The sequence below is a fragment of the Xenopus tropicalis genome, chromosome 4 (genome assembly GCF_000004195.4).
Source record: "Xenopus tropicalis strain Nigerian chromosome 4, UCB_Xtro_10.0, whole genome shotgun sequence".
Lineage (NCBI taxonomy): Eukaryota > Metazoa > Chordata > Amphibia > Anura > Pipidae > Xenopus > Xenopus tropicalis.
Window position 1 is genome coordinate 71,996,316 of NC_030680.2, and position 26,648 is coordinate 72,022,963.

The window sequence follows — 26,648 nt, forward strand, 5'->3', positions numbered from 1 at the left end:
GAGGTACCCATTGTCATGAGTTATCATTGGTGGACATTTGCAACACACTAAAGTAGGTCATGCATTTAGTGATGTGAATGTCAGAATGATAAGTTGTGCCTTATATTAATGCATTATTGCAAATATATTTCTTGTAAATGGTCCTCTTTGTAAGCCTGATTCATTGCATTTCTATGTGCTTTAAGATAATAGTTAACCTTCAGGATTTACTGAAAGAAGCATACAATTTTATAACTACAAGGTAATATGTATGTTAGATAAGAATTTTAACAGTGATTTCTAAAAGATAGCCAAGGTCTCTTTGTGGTGTATAGTGGGGAAAAAGTAAACTGAGTGTCACATAAAGATGTTATAATGGAAATAAATCCATTATTTGTGCCTAAAAACAGAAGTAAAGCACTGTTGTCTTGCTAGGAAGTTATTTAGCTAATTAATATTATTTTTATAACACTGGTTCCCTTAGGGGAATGGGGTATTTATCTTTTCATTACAGTAACTATAAATAGTCACCAGAAGATAATTAAAGGACAGCATAATACAAGTAAAGTGATGACTTTGTATTGAAAAAAGACTCAAGCAAGGTTCTACCAGAATTTAGGTTCTGCAGATAAAGCCGATGATAAACTTATTTCACTCTGCATCTTTTTAAAGATAATATTTCACTCTAATTAAAAGCTGTTGTTCTCCTCTAAATCACCTCCTAACAGTTGTGTCAGTTAATACAGGAACCAGCATACTTTGTACGTCATTCAGTAAACACACAGTTAATGGTTTAGATAAATCCCACTGGTGCGCCTCTATCCTGAAAGAACCTACAGTCTATTAGTAACATAAATACTGTAAGTGATCTACATAATCTCATGTAAGCAAAGCTTAGTGACAATCAATTGGAAAGAACAGTATTACTAAGTCAACAAAGTTACCTATTTCTATACAAAGTTACCTGACATGGATGTGCTTAACTAGATGTTTGATTTATGTAAATCTAGATGAGCTAATACATCATAATTCTGTTAGGGGCTTGGGGGATTCAAACAGATTGCAATTAACAGAAAATTTAATGTATCATGTTGACATCGTAGAGAGCAACTGACATAGAGAAACACACAATGAATAAACTGTTCCGCAGGGTTTACACTTAATAGGGAATATAGTGGCTGTTATGCACCAATCTTTAGCACAATTTGAACAGGTTCTCATATTTACCAAATTTTGCACAAAATGACTAGGTTCTTGTTGTTGTTGGCTAAAACTAGGCCATGAATCTATTTATCTAATTAGGATTTTTTTTCTTTCATTAAAAAAATATGCAACAAGTTAACTTTTGTATCAATGAAAACTAGAGCCACCTTTTTACCTTTAACACAGTTTAATTTCATTTTGGAATACCCTCAGTTTTGAACTGTGTGTAGTGGCATATTGAATAGGGGCTTAACCTATTTAATAAGCAATTACCAAATCAACATTTTCCACTTCCCTTTGTCAATTTGTATTCTATAATGGCATACTGAACCCTTACATATAATATGAAGACCATCCAATGTTTTAGATGAATGAGATGCCAGCCTAATTTACTCTCCTTCCCTTGAAGGTTTAATAATTTTTAGATCTGTTGATATGAGAGGCCATGGAAGGCTTTGCCTTCATCCATTTGTTTATAAAACCAATTTTAAATGAGTTAAGTAGTGTGTGTATGGAGGTGTTATAATGTTATCATATGTGAATAACATTATGAGAAAACTATGTTTCTCTCTCAGGGGCACATTTATCAAAGTACGATTGAGTCTAAATACCAAAAATTTGTATTGGTTCGTACTGTGTGTATTTTCTGCAACTTTTTCGTACTTTGCACGACTTTTTCTTACATTTGCGTGACTTTTTTGTACTTTGTGACAAAATTAGTGTGAGAAAATTGTATTGTCGTGCTGAGTACAAAAGTTTTGGATTCATTCAAGCTTTGGTATCCTGATTTTCCTTGGGCCAGGTTGGAGCTGCAGAGTGCCATTGAGTCCTATGGGAGGCTTCCAAAATCATGCACAGAAGGATCAAAGTCAGAAAGGTTTTCCCGCCGTTTACGATCGTTCAATACGAAAATGTTGTGACTTTCGGGTCGCCAATACAATACTATTGTGACTATTCCGATTTTTTCGTAAGCATTTTCGTGATATTTGCGATCATCAGAAATTATTGTATCTAATCCGAATTTTTACCATTTCGGGATTCGAACTCATACTTTGATGAATATGCCCCTCAGGGTGAACCATTTCAATAAAATGGTCTTATATTCCTTGGCATTTATCTGATCTTGAAAAACATAAGACCCAAATACTTTCACCAGATGGCTGCCCGTACCATTATCAATTTTCCAACATTTTAAAAGGTGACACTGTGGGTTAGAGGGTTTTGTCCAAATATAAACAGGTCCAAATGTAGGGGAAAAAATGAAATATGACTTATCTTATCATAATATGCTTTTTGTTGATCAGGGGTCCAAGTGTTGGGCTCCTTACTTTAGCTTATACATTTTTGTACATTAACCTGGATACAAGCATTTGCCTGTTTTAAGACTGTTACCTAGACAAACACTATTATGTGTATCATGTAGCTTTGGAAACTGCCAAAGTGTTGATTGCCACACCTATTGATATCTGCTAATTGTCAATCAATTTAATATGACTCTCCCTGCCTTTCTAAATGAGATTTACTTAACATTCCAATTTCCCTTTTCGTTAGTTTGTTCTATTCTAAGCTCTTATTTTTAAAGAAACCATAAATAAATATTTAAATAAATGTCCCGTTTTTTGGCATACAGTTCACATCCTCGATGACAGAAGTAACACCCACCTGCACACATGGTTGAAGAGAGCTAGGAGATGTAGTTTGGCGGCAGCAGAATATAAAATATGTCTCAACTGTCATATGACATTGTTAAAATAGTATCTCCTAGTCGTCAGAGACCTGCACAATATAATCTTAGAATGCAATCAATGGAAAGAAAATAAACTGGGTTATTTGATCTGAGAGCACTTGTCTTTTCTGGAATTACGCTAAAAGGTTTAACCTGGAAATATGACCTGCTGTATGTGACATCAAGTACTGTGTTACAGCTTTTGGCCTACTGGTACATTTCCATATATAATAAAAAAAAATCAGCTTTGATTGGTAGGGCAATACTTTGAAAATCACAAATCTTCATGGAAAATAATGTCATTACAATGTAATTTTAAAGAAAGTTAAAGACACTGTAACCCTTTAAAGGCAATGTGTGTAGCAATTCAATACTCACCACTGTTACCTTGGAAGGACTGACTATGTGTACAACTATTTGGTGGTACACATAGGGACACATTTACTTGGTAGAGATGCTGAAATTCTTTAGCACAGTGGTTTCTCAGGGGCAAAATGTGAAATGTTATTTATTGCTCAGAAGTGTTGACCTCTACATCTAAACCTCAAAGAGAAATCAAATAAAGTCACAGCACATTTACTCACAGTCTGTTGTTTAATCCACCTAAAAGTTGCAGTTGCAGTTAGTATCGTTGCTTTAATTGAGTCTCCTTCATTGACTTTCACTTTTTCACTTAAAATAAACGTTTCAGAGATTCTCTGTGCACTCAAAGAGTAATATTTTAAGAATGACATTGCTGTCTTCTTACAAGATGAACTTGACATTGAGATTTATAGCTTTATTATAAAACAATCTAAGTATATGGAATTTCTCTAGCCAAACTAAGAAATCATAGCCATTACCATGCGAGGACATGCTCTCACTCTGTTGAATTCTCAGTTTTATCTTGTTGTCTGCAGTTATTTCTTTGCTTTATTGTAGAATTAATGTTCTAATTGCCTTAAGAGTCCCTAGAACAAAGATTCTAGAAAGCTTTCTTGGGGGATGTAAAATTTAAAGCTCATGAGTGTAGGCCAGATTTTAAAACTTTGATGTTCTATGAAATAACAGTTACACACACTTATATATTATAAAAGGGGAAGACAAGAAAGTAAAAGAAAGAAAGGAGGGAGAGAAGAGAAACAAATCTTAAAAGACTAGTAGGATTAAAAGATAAGTATGATTATGTAGCACAGGACACACAATGGATACAGGGCATATATTCAAATGCAAGCACAAGTGCAAAATTGCTTTGAAAAATTGTATGTGCTTATACGCGATTCCCAAAGCTACTTGCAGCTACATAGGTACCTGGGTGCAAGGTACAGTGCAGTGCAGTTTTGGGTTCAAGTCATTAAAGGGGTGGTTCACCTTTAAGCTAACTTTTAGTATGTTATATAGTTACCTATTCTAAGCAACTTTTCAATTAGTCTTCATTATTTATTTGTTATAGTTTTTGAATTATTTTTTAAATGGGGGGTCACTGGCCCCAGCAGCCAAAAACAATTGCTCTGTGAGGCTACAGTTTTATTGTTATTGTTACTTTTTGCAACTTTCTTTTCTATTCAGGCCCTCTCCTATTCATATAACAGTCTCTCATCCAAACCACTCCCTGGTTGCTAAGGTAAATTGGACCCTAGCTGAAACTTCAGACTGGAGAGTCCTGAACTGAAAATGAAATAATAAAAAATCTACAAATAATTAAAAATGAAGACCAACTGCAAATTGACTCAGAATATCACTCTCTACATCATACTAAACGTTAACTCACATGTGAACAACAACTTGAGCTGGAGAGCTAGATCAGGAGAGGGTGCAGAGACATGCAACTAAACTGGTAAAGGAGATGGAAGATATGAGGTTAGACTGTCAAGGTTGGGGTTGTTTTCTCTGGAAAAAAGGCACTTGCGAGGGGTCATGATTACTCTGTACAAGTACATTAGAGGGGATTATAAACAGAAAGGAGATGTTTTTTTCCCATAAAAACGACCAGCACACCAGAGGCCACCCTCTTAGATTAGAGGGACGTAACTTTCATTTGAAACAGCGTAGGTGCTTTTTCACTATGAGGACAGTGAGGTTATGAAATGCCCTTCCTAGTGATGTGGTAATGGCAGATTCTGTTAATGCCTTTGAGAGGGGCTTGGATGAGTTCTTGAACAAGCATAATATCCAAGGCTATTGTGATACTAATATCTACATATGGGGGCTGATTCATCAGTATTTTTTCTAAAGTTTACAACTTTTGCTTATTTTCTGTGATATTTTTGTACATTTGCGTGACTTTTTCGTACTTTCGGACTTTTGCGACAAAAAGCGAGACAATTTGTGCGACAAAAACGTATTTTTTTGCTCCGAGTACGAAAGTTTCGGATTCATTCAAGCTTTGGTATCGTGACTTTCCTTGGGCCAGGTTGGAGCTGCAGAGTGCCATTGAGCCCTATGGGAGACATTCCTTGGGCCAGGTTGGAGCTGCAGAGTGCCATTAAGCCCTATGGGAGACATTCCTTGGGCCAGGTTGGAGCTGCAGAGTGCCATTGAGTCCTATGGGAGGACTCCAAAATCATGCACAGAAGGATCAAAGTCAGAAAGGTTTTCCCGCTGTTTACGATCGTTTGAATACAAAAAATGTGTACTTTTTGGATAGTATATGATATTGTACAATATTCTTGTATTTCCAGATACGAATTATTCGCACTTTAAAAAGCACAATACAAAAAAATCGTATTTAATATGATAGTACGAAAATCGTACTTTGATAAATCCTCCCCTTAGTATTGATGTTGGCATACATGGTTTATGTTTATGAGTGTATATAGATAGGTCAGTATAGGTTTGTGTGTGCTGTGTTTATTTGGAAGGGTTAAACTTGATGGACTCTGGTCTTTTTTCAACCCTATGTAACTATGTAAGGTAGAATTGCCCAAAAGACCAGCAACTGTGGGGATTTGTGATAATTAAAAATGTTATTCATATACTCCTTCTCTGAAATTGATCCTTGAACTGGTTCAGCCTTGTCTAATAAATTTCACATAAGATGCACTGTACAGGAAGCATGGATGCAAGGACACCCTAGACTTAACACCTGCTGTACATTGGTGGTTTTCATGATTGTCTTAGCTTGTTGTGCCACAACAAGCAACTGACTTCCACCTAGTGAACTGTAAGTTTTTACATATTTTACATTGATGTGCTAGAAGTGGTGCCATTTGTGCTGCAAGAAAAATGGCGGCAAACCTTGATCTCAATTTAGCAACGGTGATTGTAATAATACTAATTTATGCAAATGCTGCATTGTAATTATGAATAGATTAATTTAGATTAACATATAAATTTAGTCATGCCAGAGTTGAAACAAGAATATTTTTACCAAGCTAAATTCCTAAAAAAAAAAAAAAAAAATAAGAAGAAAGAAAGATTATTCATGTGAGTATATACAGCCAACAAAATGTTTCAGGTCACATTGGGACCTTTCCCAAGGAGAAAGAAAGTAACCTTTATCAGAAAGGTCTATGTAATACTATAATAAGCACTCACAGAAATGCTGCACTGACTTCTCTGTGAAAAGATTTCTTGTGTCTGTAATTCATGTGCCAAAGACATGCAGCTCTCTGCAGACTCCTCTCTCCTGCTACCCCCTCCCTCAAGAATGCTAAGAACTCACCCCCCCCCTTAGGAATGTGGATCTGAGCCAATCAGCAGGAAGCTGACTCATAGGGGCTGATTTACTAATCCATGAATCCGAATGGGAAAAATTCAGATTGGAAACAAACATTTTGCGACTTTTTCGTATTATTTTTTCGTCGCCGTTACAACTTTTTCGTAAATTGTTGTGACTTTTTCGTAGCCGTTACGATTTGCTCGTATATTGTCGCGACTTTTTCGTATTGAGCGCTCGTAAACGGCGGGCCAAACTTTCAGATTTTGCATGATTTTGGAAGCCTCCCATAGGACTCAATGGCACTCTGCAGCTCCAACCTGGCCCAAGGAAAGTCACAATAGCAAAGCTTGAATGAATCCGAAACTTTCGTACTCGGCGCGACGGCTACGAAAAAGTCGCGACAATTTGTGCAAGTCGTAACTCTACAAAAAAGTCGCGACAATTTGTGAAAAAGTCGTAACGGCTACGAAAAAGTCGCGACAATTTACGAAAAAATCGCAAAATACCGATCATTACGAAAAAAACGCATTTGCACGCTTTTCGGACATTCGTGGATTAGTAAATGTGCCCCATAGTCTAACTAACTGAGCATGTTCACTTGGTCTGGGTGTCTGTGCAGGTGTTGTGGGAACTTTCTTTACACAGGTCAGCGTTTTTTCTTCCTGTTTGGCTTCTGATCATCTGAACAGGTGAAATATGGGGAGACTTAAGGGCACTATTGAGAGAACTGAAGGTATGCCTGCAGCTTGAGATTAACTCCTTATTAGCCTTTCCTTCTCCTTTAAGGCAAACACATCCCACAATTACAATAAAATACATAGCAAACTACTGCATAACAATGATGTAGGCAAGTAAGTAAGAACTGGTACAGCCTTGGCATATTATAAAAACAGACACAGAGCTTAAAGGAACTATTATCTCCTACAGATCTGGTAGGCAAGTATAGTACGCTTCAGTGAGAAATACAGAAAACTGAATCATTCAAATAAGAAATTGCATAATGTCCTCTTTTTTACTCTTATTACAGGAGGATACATTTGTTTCATCTCCATAGTGGAAAATGGAATGCCCAGCTCTAATCCCTGGCTGATAAGAGCCATGCCATGTGGGGGAGTGAAAGCCCACGTGGGGGTGACTTAGAGTTCACATTGGAACCCATCATAGGTGATGTGGAGGTCACACCATAACCCAAACTCACAAACATTTATTGTTCCAGAACCCATACCATTTATACTAGAGGTACCAAAACATGAGTATATGTTAGGACAGTGCTGTCCAACTGGCGGCCCGCGGGCCGCATGCGGCCCACGACCCCCCTCTGTGTGGCCCCCCACCTGTCTGGCTGCTTTGATGGCTTACTCTTGTGTAAGCTCTAAATGGTATCAGTACTGTGATTAACTGCCCCCCCTGCATGGTTCTCACCTCAGATTCAGGCTGTAATCAGGCTGTATTGTTTAAATATGTAATCCCTTGTGTTGTTCACACCTTTTAATCTCTGCATTGTTCACCCCCTGCAGTGTTCACACCTCAGGCTCAGGCTGTAATCACCCATATTGTTCCCCTGTTCACACCTCAGGAGCAGTAGAAACCCACAAATAATCCCTGCACACTACAAAAAGAACATATACTGAGGTAGTACTGCAATTAAATTTTTTTTTAATATATAGTTATTCTGCAGACTGTAGGAGCAGTGCCAGCATTGTGTCACTGTAGGCTGCCTGTGTGTGCCATACACACAGGCAGCATAGGGCAAGCAGAGTATGGCACACACAGGCAGGGTAGGGAAGGCAGAGTATGGCACACACAGGCAGAGTATGGCACACACAGGCCAAGTATGGCACAAACCAGCCAAGAATGGCAAACACAGTGAAAGTATGGCACACGCAGGCAGGGTAGGGAAGGCAGAGTATGGCACACACAGGCAGGGTAGGGCAGACAGAGTATGGCACACACAGACCAAGTATGGCACAAACCAGCCAAGAATGGCACACACAGTGAATGTATGGCACACAGGCAGGGTAGGAAAGGCAGAGTATGGCACACACAGACAGGGTAGGGAAGGCAGAGTATGGCACACACAGGCAGGGTAGGGAAGGCAGAGTATGGCACACATAGGCAGGGTAGGGAAGGCAGAGTATGGCAGGTTTTTGCTGTACTACAACCATTAATATGGGTATGGTCATGTGATAACATGGGTGTGGTTTCAAGTGGGTGCGGTTTCAAAAAGGGGAGTGGTCACAACTGGCTTCCATTATCGGCCCTCCACCATGAAGGTCGGAAAAATTCCGGCCCTCGGTACAACAGAAGTTGGACAGCACTGTTTTATAATATTAAATATAAAATTTAATAAGTTTGTCCTTGATGCTCTAAAACGTACCTAACCTCCGAGTGTGTAACTGTGTTGTGTGCCTTAGCCCTCTGCATGCTGTATGCTGATTAACCCTTTGACTGCTGGTAAGGAGAGTGTGCGTGTCAGTTCCTTACATTAACCCTTTCCCTACCAGTGTGCTTGGCATCTCTCATCGCCAGTGTAAGAAGTATGAGAGTAGTGGCAGCAAGTTGTGTATGAGTTTGTGAGCGTTGGTTGGTCTTTGGAGTGCTGTGACGCTAGTCTGACCTGGGTGTCAGGTGTGTGAGACTGAGCAGGGGACCCTCTAGACAGCCACGCCTAAAGTCACGTGCGTCTGAAGTGGCGTAATCATGACATATACCATGTGAGAAAAATGAATAGGGACAGAGACTAAGGGGCAGATTTATTAAAAAATAAATGTATTTATGAAATGGTTCTAGCTTTCACCCATTGATAAATACACTTCTAAAAATCCTGCAGGAATGAATAGAATGTGGATGAGTTAAGCTCTAAACTCACATTTTGATAATTTGTGTGATATAAGAAATGTTTAACTGAATTTACACTGTAATAATAGCCTGTAGAAGCAGGATCTGTATTAAAATCTACAAAACCCAGGTTAATGATCAAACCTATGGGTTTGGAAAATAAGGGAGAACATTACTGTGCAAGTCTGGAGTCAAGGGCTGTTGGGAATTAAAAGAGTGATAACTTTAATGAGCTGAAAATGATGTGGATGTGTAGATACAAAACATTTAAAGGGGTGGTTTACCATTACCTTAACTTTTAGTATGTTATAGAATGGTTTATCCTATGCAATTTTTCAATAGGTCTTCATTACTTATTTTTTTATAGTTTTTGAATCATTTGCCGCCTCTCTTCAGTTTCAAAATGGGGGTCACTGACCTCAGCAGCAAAGAAACTATTGCTCTGTAGGGCTATAGTTTTATTGTTACTTTGTGTTACTTATCTTTTTATTTAGGTCTTCTCCTACTTAAATACCAGTCTCTTATTCAAACCATTCACTGGTTGCTAAGGTAATTTGGACCCTGGCAACCAGATAGCTGAACAAAACTGGAGCCAAACTGGAGAGCTGCTGTACAAAAATGTAAATAATTAAAAAACTACAAGTAATAAAAAAGGAAGACCAATTGCAAATTGTCTCAAAATATTACCATCTACATCATAATAAAAGTCAACTAAAAGGTGAACAACCCCTTAAACCCCTTTCTTAGATAAAAAGTGTAAAAGTAAAAAATTGACCTGTATGGTCATTTGGGTGGGAAGTTATCTGTTAGGGAGTATTTTTCTAAGTCTTAATGGGGTGTTTTGTTGTAACATTAAATAAGTATTGTTTTAAACTGAGATTTTTCTGATGTATAATGACTTATTTGCTTTTTATTATTTTTTTTTCTAAAAAACACTGGAAAGCTTAGAGGTGCCAAGGGACTAGGAGGCAACAGAATGTAACAATAACACAGGTAACTATAACAGAATATAACAATTGAGAATGCAATTATTTATTACACTATATGAGATGGCCCATGTACAGTATATTCTAATATCTGGTCTAGGAGCTTGAACAAAGGTTTCTGGTAATCAATGAGTGTAACAAAATGTGAAAAAGTTCTATATTCTAGGAATGTAGATAAGATGCCATATAATATTTGAAGAACCTGATGAACTTTTTGTTCATTGATAGACATTGCTACACCCATCTGACAATATCTTCCATGAACTTTTCAATACAGAAAAGGCACTTAGGCATTGGAATGTGTGTAAAGAAGGCACTAGTACCTAAAAGGATAAGTGATACCCTGGACATAATGCCTGGTCAATGACAGGTGTAAGGTACAATAGCTCAATTACAAATAACAGGGCCTGGTGCAAAGTGCAAAAATCAGATCAAAGCTCCCAATGAAATGTACAAGTTGCTTCTGCATGCTTTTGGCATCTCTGCATACAGGGAGGATAATAGGTGAAATGCCCAGCATGCACATTATTCAGAATACAGTATGGGAGGACTGGCGCATGCAAGGCACTGAGGAGCCCTGTATTTAATGCCTCCCAAGTACAGGGCTTCCTTGCATCCATGAGTGTCTGCACCTTAAACCTCTTAACCTACATCAGCTAAGATGTTAAAAAACAACCAGCTTGTCCCTATGCTGTTAATTGCTCCTGCAATGTACTATTGCTTGCTTAGTGAAACTACGCAAAGCCAACACTAGTAGGAAATGCTACTATCATACCCTATGCCCATCTAACTATCTGTTAAGGTATTTAAAGGACAAGGAAAGGCTAAGTCACTTGGGGGTGCCAAAATATTAGGCACCCCCAAGTGACTTTAATCGCTTACCTTGTACCCCGGGCTGGTGCCCCTGTTAGGAGAAAACAGCACCAGCCTGGGGTAGCTGTAGTGCAGTTCTTCCTTCTTCCACCTTCGTTTTGGAAGGACTAAACGACAGGCGCATGCGCACTAGAGTGAAAAGCCGACTTCTCTGTTAAAGTTCAGCTTTTCACTCTACTGCGCGTGCGCGCGTGACTGAAGACAGAAGGAGGAAGCGCTGCAGTTACCCCGGGCTGGTGCTGTTCTCTCTAAACAGGGGCACCAGCCCGGGGTAAAAGGTAGGCAATTTAAGTCACTTGGGGGTGCCTAACATTTTGGCACCCCCAAGTGACTTTGCCTTTCCTTCTCCTTTAAGGCTGTCCAGAGATTAAGCAGAGATGTAAAATGTTAATGGATACTGGCTGTTGTATCTTAACAAGAGCAAGAAAGGGCATCTATGAACTGTTTAACTTACAGAACTGTCTGACTGTTCTGCTGTTAATGGAGTGCTACTCCTTACCCTCTCCAGCAGCTAAAACTGTCAAGTGACATATATAATAGTGATCAGGCCTGCAATATTATTTATATTTTTGAAATGAGTAAAACTTTTCCAGGGGTCTATTTGAAAACTGTAGTATTTTTATTTTTCTCTTTTGATTCAGACTTTGAATCTCTCTGTAGTTGTTGATCTCCAGCTGAGAGACAGATGAACAGGCCTGCCGTTAAGAGTTTGTTCTCAAAGTGAAAAAGTGACATTTGCAGCATCCATCAGTTGCATCAAACTGCCAATATACTGCACTTACTATACTATCCTAGTATTATGATTTAGATAATGGTTACATAGGGAAGCAGAAAAGTCCTGATGAATGACGCTTGCAGCGCACTGTGGATATTTTCAGTATACTTTTATCTATAAATAATGATGATTGTGATATCTTGCTGAGAAAATCCCAATTGGGGCATTATGCACCATGAAAATTTTTTTCTAGTCGTTGTAAATGATTTGTTGCAACATGTTTCATATTATTTCATTATAGTTTTAAAGATATTATATTTATATATAAATATTTTTGTTCTTTTTCATTTTTATTTCTAGGTACATGTGTAGTCATGTTTTTAGGTGGTACATTACAGTTTGTATGATTGTAGGTTTATATATCCAGTTTAATTACCTATTTTGACTGTACTATAGGGGCAACACTGCATTTGTGTCATCAGTCTTCCCCTATAAAATGATCTTAGAATTAGTTACAGTGTGGTATGCTTGAAGCTACACCATTCCTTCAGGAAAAAATATGTATTCTTTTTGTGTTTTAAGATGAAAAGATAAATCAGATTTGTTATTGCACAATGAAAGGTCCAGCAACAGTAATAAATAATATATTTTCTTTGCCATTCGTGATACATTAATAAAATAATAAAACATTTTAGCTGGAACAGAAGACCAGTTTAAAATAGCAGAAGGTGCTTTATGAATGATGCACAGATCACTGTATTCATTTTACTTTTGCAGAGAGGCTATTGTGCCTGGGAGATATTTACTCAATATTCTGACTCAGGAGGGTACCTGATAGTTTTCCAGGGATGTAAACCCTGCCATGCTGGCATTACAACCTTTGGCATTTTACAACAAAGTTCTAAATTGTACCTGAATTGAATGAACACAGAAATCTCCTATATATATTTTACAACAGGGGGGTCCTTTATTTATTATAATATACAAGATTTAGTGAGTCATGTGACAGAAATGACATCTCTAAGCTCCGATTATAACTGATGACATCACTAAGCACCATTTATAAGGATATAATTTACAGTTTGGTCCCAAGTGTGAAACAGTGTACAAACCCTTCCTTATTTCACTGAAAGGGCATTAAATGCAAGAGTGTATCTCAAGATAAACACGTATAAATAAACTTACATTGTTGTGCACAAAGACAACTATATCTCAACAAACAAAGGAAACATAAAGAAGCAAAATCAGACTGTACAATTACGATCGTTCCCACCCTCCACTGATGTTCAGAACTGAATCATCAGATATGGAGGTAGAAACAATAGCGATTCTCCTACAAAATCTTTTAACCCGATCTACGAGGTTACAATATACAATGCTCTTGTGATATCAGTAGTCTCATCGATCCGCCATACACACACCGAATATTGTACGAAACAAGGTTTTGTATAATACTATCGGTGCATATATGGCCAGCCTTATTATTTCATTTAGATTTTGAGATATTAAAGGAGGAGAAAATAGAACTGAACACTGATCTGTAAGATGGTGTCTGTCCCAGGGGAACAAGAAAGGTGTGGCAATAATATTGAATGGATAAAGATGTGCACGCAGGGGAAACTGGCATAGTTTGCAGAAGCACCTGTTGGTTATTACCTTTGCATAACCTGTCAACTTGAGTGTAGCGTGGGCCTCTAAATACTCCATAAAGGAGACCATGAGAGGTGGTGATTCCAGACAGGTCAAATGTGCCAAGGTACCATGAGTGAGGCTTAATACAGAAATGAAAAATGTATCTAGATAAGACTTTTAATTGGCTCCTTAGGGGTGCCCATGTAGACAGCGCCTCATACAAATGTGGGAACAGTGTTACATCCTTTCTTGTTACCAGGGTCGGACTGGGGTGTGGAGGGCCCACCGGAGCCAGCGCCCATAGCGTACCCCCCCGAGGGCTCCCCCAACCTCCCTTGCAGGGCCCCCCAACCCCCCTTGCAGGGCCCCCCCCTAACTCCCCTCGGGAGTCGGGGCAGGAGCGGCCAGGGAGAGTGTTCGGGCAGGGAGAGCGCCGCACGGGTCGGGTCTGGGCCGCTGGGGCCCCACTAGAGCCGGGATTTTTCCCGGTGTCCCGGCAGCCCAGTCCGACCCTGCTTGTTACCTCAACCAGGTGGCATGTCAAGTATCTATAAGCCAACTTAAGCCTAACTTTAATAATAATTTATAAGGACTTATTCACAGTCCCTCTGTATTACAGTCACATTGGACATTCTGTGCCATTCCAAGTATATAGCAGATGTGCCTGCACCACTTGAGATTCCTCTCTTTTACTAAGGGGGAGATTTACTAATCCACGAATCCGAATCCCGAAAGGGAAAAAATGGGATTGGAAACGAAAATTTTGCAACTTTTTTGTCGTCGTCGCGATTTTTTCGTATTTGTCGCGACTTTTTCGTCTCCGTTGCAACTTTATCATATTTTGCGCGACTATTTTGTCGCCACCGCGATTTTTTTCTTATTGACCAATTGTAAATGGCGGAAAAACCAATCAGATTTTTTCTGCGGCGGCGACAAAAAAGTTGCGGAAAATATACGAAAAAGTCGCGGAACCTATGAAAAAGTTGCGGAACATACGAAAACGTCGCGACGACGACGAAAAAGTCTCAAAAATACCGATCATTACAAGAAAAACGCATTCGGACGCCTTCGGACCATTCGTGGATTAGTAAATCTCCCCCTAAGTGTCAAAGGGCCCCACTAATAGGTCAATATAAAGTGTTGCACCAACATACACCATTACCCCACACCAATATATCCTGTGTGGTCAGAATAAAGGAAAATGGAAAAAGTGAGAACATGAAAATATTTCTTTATATTATTTGCATAGGTAGTATGTGTATGCGTTAAGCAGTTTAGAAGACAGGCTTAAGACTTCACCAAATAAATCATTGATACTTTCCGATAATATAAATGCCAGTTTTCATTTATATATCAAATAACCAAAAATCATATAAATCATATATAAAGGTAAAATATACGCATGGCAGGACACTTAGGGGGAGATTTACTAATCCACGAATCCAAATCCCGAAAGGGAAAAAATCGTATTGGAAACTAAAATTTTTCGACTTTTTCGGCACCATCGCGATTTTTCGTATTTCGCGTGACTATTTCATCGCCGTCGCGACTTTTTCATATTGAACGATTGTGAATGGCGGAAAAACCTTTCCGCATGATTTTTGAAGCCTCCCATAGGAATCAATGGCACTGTGCAGCTCCAACCTGGCCCAAGGAAAGTCACGATACCGAAGCTTGAATGAATCCGAAACTTTCGTACTCGTTGTGACAATACAATTTTTTCGCGACGGCGACAAAAAAGTCGCAAAAATACCGTTGATTACGAAAAAACGCATTCGGACGCTTTCGGTCCATTCGTGGATTAGTAAATCTCCCCCTTATAGTAGCCTTTTTTTGTAAAGAGTTCAAGCAAGTTGCCCCTTGTCCTCTGTGGTAGGTAAAATGGATTTTTTTTAACCAAAACATCAAGTTTTCTTGCGCGTCTATAAGCTATTAGAGGTTTAGGAACATCACTAAATTGTACAGATGTGTTGGTTTTTAAAATGTCCCACCTTCTTACCAAAATACCACTGAGAGGGGGTATCAGCCACTATTCCTTTTCATGTTAGATGGTAGTATAGTATTTTGACAGTAGTTTTTAGCTCTGGAAAGTTGTGTGGTGATGTCAGTCTCTGCATATCCTCTCTCACAAAAATGTTGGACATCTCACTAGTTGCTCCACTGCTTTAGATTGATCAGAGCTATTCAATATTACTCTCAAGACCTGAGAGAGTAGAACCCCTCCAGATGTTGTTTTATTGTCGTTCGCATATACATGCAAAATTGTATTTCCGTCAGTGATCAGACACGGGCAGATTCAAGCTGCCAGTTTGGTCCCATTAGACCATTTCAACAGCTTATCTGCCCATGTATGAGGCTGAAAATCATCCGGATGTCGATCGGCCAAGTTTGGTCTTCCAGTTGGATCGAGGACTGCATTGGCTCATTGATGTGGTCCTCAAACCTCCTAGCCCTAGGTCCAAATAACTGGATTAGCATAATATCACCTACCTAAGGTGGGCATATTGGGGGATCTTATAGTGTATGGTCACCTTAAGTTTCCTGTACATGGTCCCCTACAAAAAGTGCTTGCACTTATCCTTTATGCCATGTTGGGTGCACAATCACAGTCATATACCTGTATCACATAGTATAAAATAAAGTCAGTATATAGGCTGGCACTCCAGGTGAAAGCTTTGTACATAAATGAACACCACTTCAGAAATCCACATTTATAGACAAATTAGCATTTAAGTGACATCATCGCAGAGCGACACCTACCACAAGACATGCAGGTATGTGACATCATCACAGTGAGACATCTATTATAAACATTAAACAAATGCAAGGAATTAAACTTTTTGAAAAATTATAGCTCAAGTGTACACTATAATGTTAAGCAATTACACCAGATAACAGTATATTATAGACATTTAAATACAATATAAATGTAATATTTTTATTATAAAATATGTCAGGCATATAATCAATGGCTAACATTTCTGTGCTCAGAATACAAAAAGACACATAAACTCCAAGATACAATTTCACTGTTATTAACATCGAAGTGAGATAGTTGTCACCATTATAACCCCAGTCAAAGGTAGTGATTACCTGGAAATGAAAATCTGGCAAGTAGTAAACAAGTCAAAGCATACTACCTTTATGTGGATGATTATACCACACCATGTTATCAAAATGAATGCACGAAATAGCTAATAGCTTAATAGAAAAGCTACTAATAATAAAATATATTTACTGATGAGGACCCCGAGCCCTAGAATTCCTCCCTTACCAAATGTGTGCATTGGGCCAGAGTGCTGGCTGTTCTTGGGGAAATGAAACTGCCTAGGTAAAAAATTACTATACATTTCATATTTGAAAATGTATGTTTATGTGACAAAAAATGTTGGGCCACAGGAGTGTTCTGCCCGAATAGCTGATCTATGGTTGACCACCCAATCTCGAGCAACGGTAATGCTTTTACCCATGTCCATCTGTCCATATTTATTTATTATCACGGGGGGGGGTAAGTTGGTTGATGAGAATGGGAAAAAAGCAGAAATTTTGAACTCTTCTTTTTCATCTGTCTATACATCTGAGGAGCCAGCTAATGAAGGCTTCCCTTTTAATATGCCCAGTTCTAGTAATTTAGCTACTGGTGCATGGGTCACTCAGGAGGTAATTCAAAAGAGACTTGAACATGTAAAGGTAAACAAATGTCCAGGACCAGATGAGATTCATCCCAGGGTACTAAATGAGCTGAGCGCTGTGATTGCCAAGCCTCTTCACTTAATTTTGCAGGATTCGTTGAGGTCTGGCATGGTGCCGAGAGACTGGCGAATAGCTAAAGTGGTGCCGTTATTTAAAAAGGGATCCCGTTCTCAGCCTGAAAACTACAGGCCTGTTAGTCTGACGTCAGTAGTAGGAAAGATTTTGGAAGGGGTAATAAGGGATAGGGTACTTGAATACATTGCAGTTCACAATACTATAAGTTTGTGCCAGCATGGTTTTATGCGTAACAGATCTTGCCAGACTAATTTAGTCGCCTAAAGCATTTGATACTGTACCTCACAGAAGGTTAATGATCAAATTGAGGAATATTGGCCTAGAACATAATATCTGTAATTGGATAGAGAATTGGCTGAAGCATAGATTACAAAGAGTGGTGGTAAATTGAACATTTTCTAATTGAACCAGTGTGGTTAGTGGAGTACCGCAGGGGTCAGTCCTTGGTCCTTTGCTTTTTAACTTGTTTATTAATGACCTGGAGGTGAGCATAGAGAGTACTGTATGTATTTTTGCTGATGACACTAAATTGTGCAAAACTATAAGTTCCATACAGGATGCTGCCACTTTGCAGAGCGATTTGACAAAATTGGAAAATGAGGTTCAGTGTTGACAAGTACAAAGTTATGCACTTTGGTAGAAATAATATAAACGCAAACTATCTACTGAATGGTAGTGTGTTGGGGGTTTCCTTAATGGAGAAGGATCTAGGGGTATTTGTAGATAACAAGTTGTCTAATTCAAGGCAGTGCCACTCTGTGGCTACTAAAGCAAATAAAGTGCTGTCTTGTATAAAAAAGGGCATTGACTCAAGGGATGAAAACATAATTTTACCTCTTTATAGGTCCCTTGTAAAGCCTTACCTTGAGTGTGCAGTGCAGTTTTGGGCTCCAGTCCTTAAAGGAACAGTAACATCAAAAAATTAAAGTGTTTTAAAGTAATTAAAATATAATGTGCTGTTGCTCTGCAAAAAAACTGGTGTTTTTGCTACAGAAAAGCTCCTATATAAATAAGCTGATGTGTAGCCATGGGGGCAGCCATTCAAGCTGGAAAAAAGGAGAAAAGGCACAGGTTACATAGCAGATAACTAGTAGATAAGCCCTCATATAATGGGGGGTTTATCTGTTATCTGCTAAGTAACCTGTGCCTTTTCTCCTTTGAATGGCTGCCCCCATGGCTACACAGCAGCTTATTTATATAAATTATAGTAGGGTTTCTGAGGCAAACACATCAGTTGTAGCAATGCAGGGCAACTGTACATTATATTGGTATTACTTTTATACACTTTCATTTTTTGGTGTTACTGTTCCTTTAAGAAGGATATAAATGAGCTGGAGAGAGTGCAGAGACGTGCAACTAAACTGGTAAAGTGGATGGAAGATTTAAGCTATCAGGCAGATGGGGGATGTTCTTTTTTCCCATAAAAATTATCAACACACCAGAAGTCGCCCCTTTAGATTAGAGGAAGAGAGCTTCCATTTGAAGCAGCGTAGGTGGTTTTTCACGGTGAGGGCAGTGAGGTTGTGGAATGCCCTTCCTAGTGATGTTGTAATGGCAGATTCTGTTAATGCCTTTAAAGGAGAATGCAAGTTAAAATTTAAAAAGCATACTGCCCAATAGTCCTCCTATTGTTTAGTAAAAACGCCACACTTTTGGCTCACCTAATCAAATATTTACTCAGTCACACTTACTTCACATTTTCTAGAACAGGCAGCCATCTCTAAAAAGGTATTCTCCCTTCCTTTCCCTCCTTGCTTCATAACCTTTTCAAGGCAACTTTTCACCCAGGTATAATGGACTTTCTAATTAAGAGCAGCCATGCTGCAAAACACTTTGACTTAATGTTTTACTTTTATTCCAGTCCAGAACGCAAGGTCCCAGATCTAAAAAGATAACACCCTTCAGCAGAAATCAAGTACTCAGGGGGGTATCAAGAATGTATCCAAGTACAGAATCTGTGCTTAACATCTTCATATGAAATGTGCAGCTTACCCTGCTCTTTGGTGGCCTCAACACTGAACAGACCCAAAACTTTTCCTCCTCTGGGCAAATGTTAGCTTGGGCCCAGAAACTGGAACATAGGGGCCTCTGCTACGCTCACATCACCATTAGCTTTAAAGTACTCCTTCCAGGGGCGAGCAGTTTCACTAGCAGAGGCACCCCCTCCATCACCAGATGTGTCTGTACCTGCTAGATCCACCACCTTGAGGGGTCCGGTGGGCCCTTGCTTACTGCTGGAGAAAGAGTTAACCACACTATATCTTCAACATAAAACAGATTCTTCAAATAAACTTGGGTGCCAGTGGTTCTTTCAAACTAATGCAACTCTACATTAGGTAGATGATGTGGGTGCTGACTTTGATGTTACAAGGTCACAAATCAGTAAATGCATAATATTCTCAATTAGTTGTCACTCACACAATCACAGCTGTAGTGTTCACAACTCCCCAGAGGTAGTACTCACTGCCTTGGTCAAATATTCCCCAGTGCTAGGTGAAGCTAACAGTTAACAGCTCCAAGGATCTCTCTCTTCCCGAGCTTAACTACTAACTCACACTGCCCTCCTCGTTGGAGCCTCTACGTGCTTTACTAGCTAACCTGATCCTGCTTCTTACTACACTGGTATTGTTGCAACCCTTATGCGGTTAGGGTTAGCATCAGCTCACCATATACGTACCGAAAATCATACAAAATTATATTATATGGACATGTATGGCCAGTTTTATTGGCAAGCATGTGGGGTTTAAGATTGGGGGTATTATCTGGGTGTAGCTTCAACTGTTCTGATTTTCAAATATTGGGCCAATTCGTTTCAGTGAGAAAAAAGTTTATTACGTAAAATCTCATGGACAAGATTCAATCTCAGATGCCATTCAATTCAGAAAAACTTATCTCATGGGTTATCACATGATAACTTATAGGCTATGGGAGAAAAATGGAAGTGAATTAGGAGAAAAGTTTTTTCTCCTCAAATAAAATGTGAGTTTTCACATTATAAACCATAAGATGACTTTTTCTCTCTGAATTGAGCTGGACCATTACATTACATTACATTAACATTTCTTTATAAAGCGCCAACATATTCCGCAGCGCTGCACAATATGTGGGTTACATACATTGGACATACAGAGTAACATATAAAGCAATCAGTAACCGATACAAGAGGTGAAGAGGGCCCTGCCCAAAAGAGCTTACAATCTACAAGGAGAAAGGGTTGAGACACAAGGTGTGGGACCATTGGGTGGTAGGTGCTTTGAAGGTGAAAACAAATTTTATTGGGTAGATCACAAAAACGAAAACACAGGGATACACAATTTAAGGGCAGGCAAGCGGACTATAGAAAGGAAAGATTGCACAGCACTGTAAAGAGCAGTGTGGAAACTGCCATTTATTTTCATACTTTATCAAGTGAGTACTGTTTCAGCTATGGCAAGATAAAAGACACATGGAGTAGAGTGACAGCATTTACAGAAGTAAGCCATCTTAACCGTTCTTAATTGGTTACTTTTTGAGTAACCAAATGGCTATATTTTCCACATAAAAAAACACGTTCACTTGTTACGTAACGCTGAGTCACGCCCAGTATCTGGAAGCCTAAGACGACGTGCTTCACACGTTCACGCTGCGCAAATGCGGCGTCGTTACGTTTTATTGCGCTACTTCCTTTTTCCTTCTTAAGGTCGCTGTGACCGGCGTTAAGTTTTCAGCTGTGCCTGTAGCCATGTTGTCCCTGGCGACTCGGTCCGGTTCTGTGGCACCTTACTTGTCGGCTACATCATATGCCGTGGCCGGGCAGCTTAAACCCCTGGTGTCCGGAGTGGTGCTCCAGGCGGATAAGGTTCTGCTGGATGTGAAGAAGCCTTTTCTATGCAGAGAGTCCTTGAATGGCCAGGCTCCTAACGGCGGCCTCTCCGCTTCGGCAGGAATTAATGGTAATAGAACATAGTCTGAAAAATCATATTATCGATTATCGATTTATAAAGGAAATAGGCACAATGTTTGTTTAAAATTGCGATTGTGGGAGTCTAGTTAAACAACCGTCCTGAAGGTCAACCTACTTTTATTTTTATTATATTGAGGTTGTTATCGTATTTATACTAATATCTTAGGTGGACACAGGCAAAGCAACTATTTAGAAAGTGTAGTTTGTGTATTGTTGGTTTATACTCATAAATTGTCCCTAATTGTTGGGGACAATCCCAGATCCTGATTTGGGTGCAAATTTGATAATGCAATGCTACAAAGTCAATTTCTGGGCTCTTCGTGTGTCATTTTACCAGATATTGTGTTTAGTGTTATGTAGGCCTGTGGGAGAAATAAGAAATGGCTGATGGAAATTGACTTACCCTTTAAGTTGTACTCTGCCCTTATACCATCCAGTCTAGTCAGCTGCTACAGTGCCAGGTTCCTTACGGATACACTGCATGTTATTTTAGGTAACCCTAACATAAGGGAGTCTGAATTTAGTCTGGGAATCCTCATTGCAACCTGAAAATTGGCTTAGTTATGTGTTTTGGTTTTTTTTTCTACTTCATAATGTCTAACAGGCTCCCATAATGTGGTGTTGTACAACTAATATATATTGTTACTATTAAGTACCATTCACATAGCCCAGGAATACTTAGGCTTCCTAAGCCTTGTTACTTTCTGCTTCTGTAACAAGTCAGGAGAAGTAATGAGAAGGAAAGTTATAATCATTGCAGAGTGTAAAAATGTTAGGCATCCAGCAGTTTTTTTTAAAGGAACATTAATGCTAAAAAAACAAGTGTATAAAGTAATAACAATATAATGTACTGTTGCCCTGCACTGTTGTAATTTGTGTGTTTGCCTCAGACTACGGTAGTTGTTGTGTACCTATGGGGGCAGCCATTCTAAGGAGAAAAGGCACAGGTCACATAGCAGATAATGAATAAAACACCATAATATTCTACAGAGTTTATCTGCTTTTGGAACCTGTGCCTTTTCCCCTTTTTTCCAGCTTGAATGGCTGCCCCCATGGTTATACAGCAGCTTATTATATAAACTGTAGTAGTTTTTGTGTAGTAAAGACTCAACTTTTACCAGTGCAGGGCAACAATACACCATTTTTTGGTATTACTGTTCCTTAACTCTTATACCTGAGACCCCAAACTGTACCAGCATGGGTAGCGTTATATTGCAATCTTACTGTGTGGGTTTTTTTTTTAATAATCTGACGCCCCAGGCTGATGCAGAGCACAGTGAAAAAATGGCTTTTTTGGTTCTAAGTAGGGCTTCACATTCTACTGCACATGCACACTTATAGAGAGGATCCAAGGAGAGTATTGTGACATGGTGTTTTACAGTAGAACCTTGGTTGGTGCAGTTTTCAAAGAAGACCTGGATCAGGTCTCAGTTAAGGGCTGTGGCGACTAATCTCCCCAATATGCCATCCCACCAGCTTGAATGTAAATTGCCGGTGGGATTGCATATGCTGCGGCACCTCATATGCCATCCACCCACAAAAAGTCGCAAAGATAAATAGCGGGCAACTAGTCTTCTGAAACAATACGTGTTGCTCTACATCTTGATTGTGGAGGCTCAGGAGACACTCCTCCATGGGTCCAGTCTACCGCTTCTAAAAAGAAAAAAAAAAAAGCTCCGTAAATTAGTCAACCCTCCTCCTAACCTTTTACAAGGTTACAGACGTTGTTGCTACTACCAAAAATATCTAAGACTACAAATAAGTGTTGATCCTAACAGCCTTTGAGACTCTGCTTCTAGGAATATCTAGAAAGGCACATTAACATTTTTACCTCGCCTTATTTGGCCTCCAGGATGGGCCCTTTGGGTGGGGTCAGGCTTCACAGTTGAGAACCTTTGTCCTAAAGTTAATTAGAAGCTACAGCCTGCATTTAACATTTGCTTATCTGAGGTGCCTAATGTATGCATTTGTATTTATGGAGACTAGAGATTTCAGACACTAAACCCCTTGTACAGTTAGGGCTCTGGTACACGGGGAGATTAGTCGCCCGCGGCAAAACTCCCTGCTCGCGGGCGACTAATCTCCCCGAGTTGCCTTCCCTCTGCCATCCCACCGGCGAACATGTAAGTCGCCGGTGGAATGGCAGACGCGGCGGGTCAATTTCGGGAAATCAAGTCTTTTTCGCTGATTTGCGCGGAATCGCAGGGGGAAGGCAACTCGGGGAGATTAGTCGCCCGCGAACAGGGAGTTTTGCCGCGGGCGACTAATCTCCCCGTGTGCCAGAGCCCTGATAAACCACGTCCACTTCACCTTTTATGTGTTTTAGGCACCTTTTGTGTGTACGAGTGTTCCTACCACTAGTGTTTTGTATAAATCTTTTTGTGGGTGGAAATATGGTTTCTCTAGCAGAATAGACAGGTTTGTTCATGAAATTCACTACAAATAAAGGTTGTAATAAAGGAATTTTGGTCAAGTTAACAGTTTTGGATTGGTTTGACTTTATAGCACATTTAATTGGTTTATTACTGTTGTATAGCAGAGGGAATGCTTTATCTGTATTTAGTTTCTCCAATTCCAGTGCTTCCAGTTATAACAGGGATTCTAGCTGTTTAAACAATAGAAACTTTTACCTTGTCCACAAATGGCCAAAGGGAGGAGTGGCTTGATATATTGGCCTGTGGAACCATTAGGCAGATATTTATGCAAATGTTTTCCTGTGGTGCTCTTATCATGCATGGCTTACTTGATTCTGAAATTAGCAAACATTTTTTTTTTTTAAAACATTGTTTTAATGAACTTTTAATGTTAAAACTAGACATCTAAAACAAGGTATGACTAATGCTAAATGTACTTCTCTTTCCACAGGTGCCGCCTGTGTCCGCTTCCTTCATAGTGATGTAACTGTGCCGGACTTCTCAGATTATCGCAGGCCAGAAGTCTTGGACAGTACAAAATCATCTCAAACCAGCAGTGACTCCAGGAAAAGCTTCTCCTATTTAGTCACTGGAGTTACAGCAGTGGCCACAGCTTATGCTGCAAAAAATGCAGTTACTCAATTTGTCACAAGTATGAGTGCATCGGCTGATGTGCTGGCTATGTCCAAGATTGAAATAAAGTTGTCTGACATACCAGAAGGCAAGAATATGGCATTCAAGTGGAGAGGAAAACCACTCTTTGTGCGTCACAGAACCGCTAAAGAAATTGATCAAGAAGCTCAGGTCAACCTAACTGATCTAAGGGACCCACAACATGACCTTGACAGGGTGAAGAAGCCAGAGTGGGTCATTTTGATTGGTGTGTGCACTCACCTTGGTTGTGTGCCCATTGCCAATGCTGGGGAATTTGGTGGTTATTATTGCCCTTGTCATGGGTCCCATTATGATGCATCTGGTAGGATTCGCAAGGGTCCTGCTCCATTGAATCTTGAAGTTCCAGAGTATGAGTTTCCTTCTGATGATTTAGTAATTGTCGGATAGACACTTGACTCCTAAAACAAGTAATCACTTTCTGGAACTGTTAAGCATAAGTGTCATTACCTTAACTTTCAAGCAAGGTGCATTCAGTTTAATATGCTTTTAACATCACTTATGTGTTAAACATTTTAATAAACCTTAAAACTTCACATGAAGATTTGTTTGATTTGCGCTTTACAGTTGCCTCCATCTTGGGTATAGGCATATGTAATTTACACAAATTAAATCTTTAAAGTGTATTTGTCTAGTTACAAACTAAAAGGTTTGTCTTTAAAGAGGTGATAATATAAAATTCATATTTGTATGTGGGGGGACATATATACCGCCAGCACTGAGAATGGTTGGTTGTATAGTAAGTTATTAGGATTATATGAGAAAAATAAAATGCTTTCTGCTTTTGTGGGAGATGCCTGTTCTGTTTGTGCTCATCACCAAGTGGTTAAAGCACTGTTTAAAGGGATGGGTCCCCTTAAAATGACCTTTAAGAATAGTGCAATACAATGTAAATTTTATGACTATTGTCGTTTTTTTTTTTTTTTTTTTTTTTGATGAATAAAAGAGGGCCTTAATAGATAAATACATCAAATAAGTATAAAAATGAAAATATAGCTTGACAGAAGCAGCGCTTGTGGTTGCCAGGTCCAGGAAGAGGTTTGATTAAAGGGGTTGGTCACCTTCAGGTTAACTTTTAGTATGTTATATAGAATGGCCTATTCTTGGCAAGTTTTCAATCAGTCTTCATTATTTAGCGTTTTTGAGTTATTTGCCTTTCTCTTCTGACTCCAGCTTTCAAATGGGTCACTGACCCCAGCAGCCAAAAACTATTGCTCTGTGAGGCTACAATTGTATTGTTACTTATCTTTCTATGTAGGCCCCCCTTCTATTTATATTCCTGTCTCTTTCAAACCACTACCTGGTTGCTAGGTTAAATTGGACAATAGCAACCAACTTGCTGCTAAAATTCCAAACTATTAACATATCCATACCCATCACAGTCATTTAAAAATCCCAGCTGTCAATATATATATATTTTTTTCGTAATGATCGGTATTTTGCGATTTTTTCGGATTCTTTAAGAATTTTTCGTTACCAATACGATTTTTGCGTAAAAACGCGAGTTTTTCGTAGCCATTACGAAAGTTGCGTAAAATCTGGCGATTTTTCGTAGCGTTAAAACTTACGCGAAACTTTGCACCTTTTAAGTTTTAACGCTACGAAAAAAGCGCAACTTTTTACGCAACTTTCGTAATGGATACGAAAAACTCGCGTTTTTACGCAAAAATCGTATTGGTAACGAAAAATTCGTAAAGAATCCGAAAAAATCGCAAAACATACGAAAAAGTCGCAAAATGTTCGTTTTCAAGTCGGAACTTTTCCAATTCGGGTCGGATTCGTGGGTTAGTAAATCAGCCCCATAGTGTAAGTAACGCAAGCTTGATTAACCCTATAGAAAATAATTATTTCTTAGGGTGACAGGTCGTCTTTTTTAAATATTTATTTTTTAGAAAGGTTTAGGTTTTAAAAAAGAAAAAGTCAAAAAGAAACTGAAGGTGCACAAATGTGTTTTAGTAAACTTATAGATGTGTGACAGGCGGTACTTCTGCAAATCATAAGTAGCATGCAACACAACATTTTTCTGTAAGTTGTTTGTGAGGGTTTACCAATTGAAATGTAACACTTTGCTAAATAAATTCTATGTTCTGGCAATCGGACAAAGTCTTGTGCCTGAAGTATAAAATGTACGTTTGGCATTTCTGCATTCTCTCTGCACTAGGGGCTATAACCTTGGGCATAAGCAAGGTTTTTGAACCACTAGAAGACACAGGATGGGGGTGGTCATTTTCTTGTGGGACCATTTTAAGAGTGATTCTA

General features: G+C 39.1%; 1 protein-coding gene across 1 annotated transcript; it reads left to right on the plus strand.

Annotated features, from left to right (window-relative positions):
* Window positions 1-21,049: 21,049 nt before the first annotated feature.
* uqcrfs1 (ubiquinol-cytochrome c reductase, Rieske iron-sulfur polypeptide 1) lies at window positions 21,050-24,925 on the plus strand. The gene is made up of 2 exons (NM_203580.1): window positions 21,050-21,292; window positions 24,169-24,925. The coding sequence occupies exons 1-2, from the start codon at window positions 21,082-21,084 to the stop codon at window positions 24,777-24,779; spliced, it is 822 nt and encodes a 273-aa protein (NP_988911.1). The 5' UTR covers window positions 21,050-21,081; the 3' UTR covers window positions 24,780-24,925.
* Window positions 24,926-26,648: the final 1,723 nt, after the last annotated feature.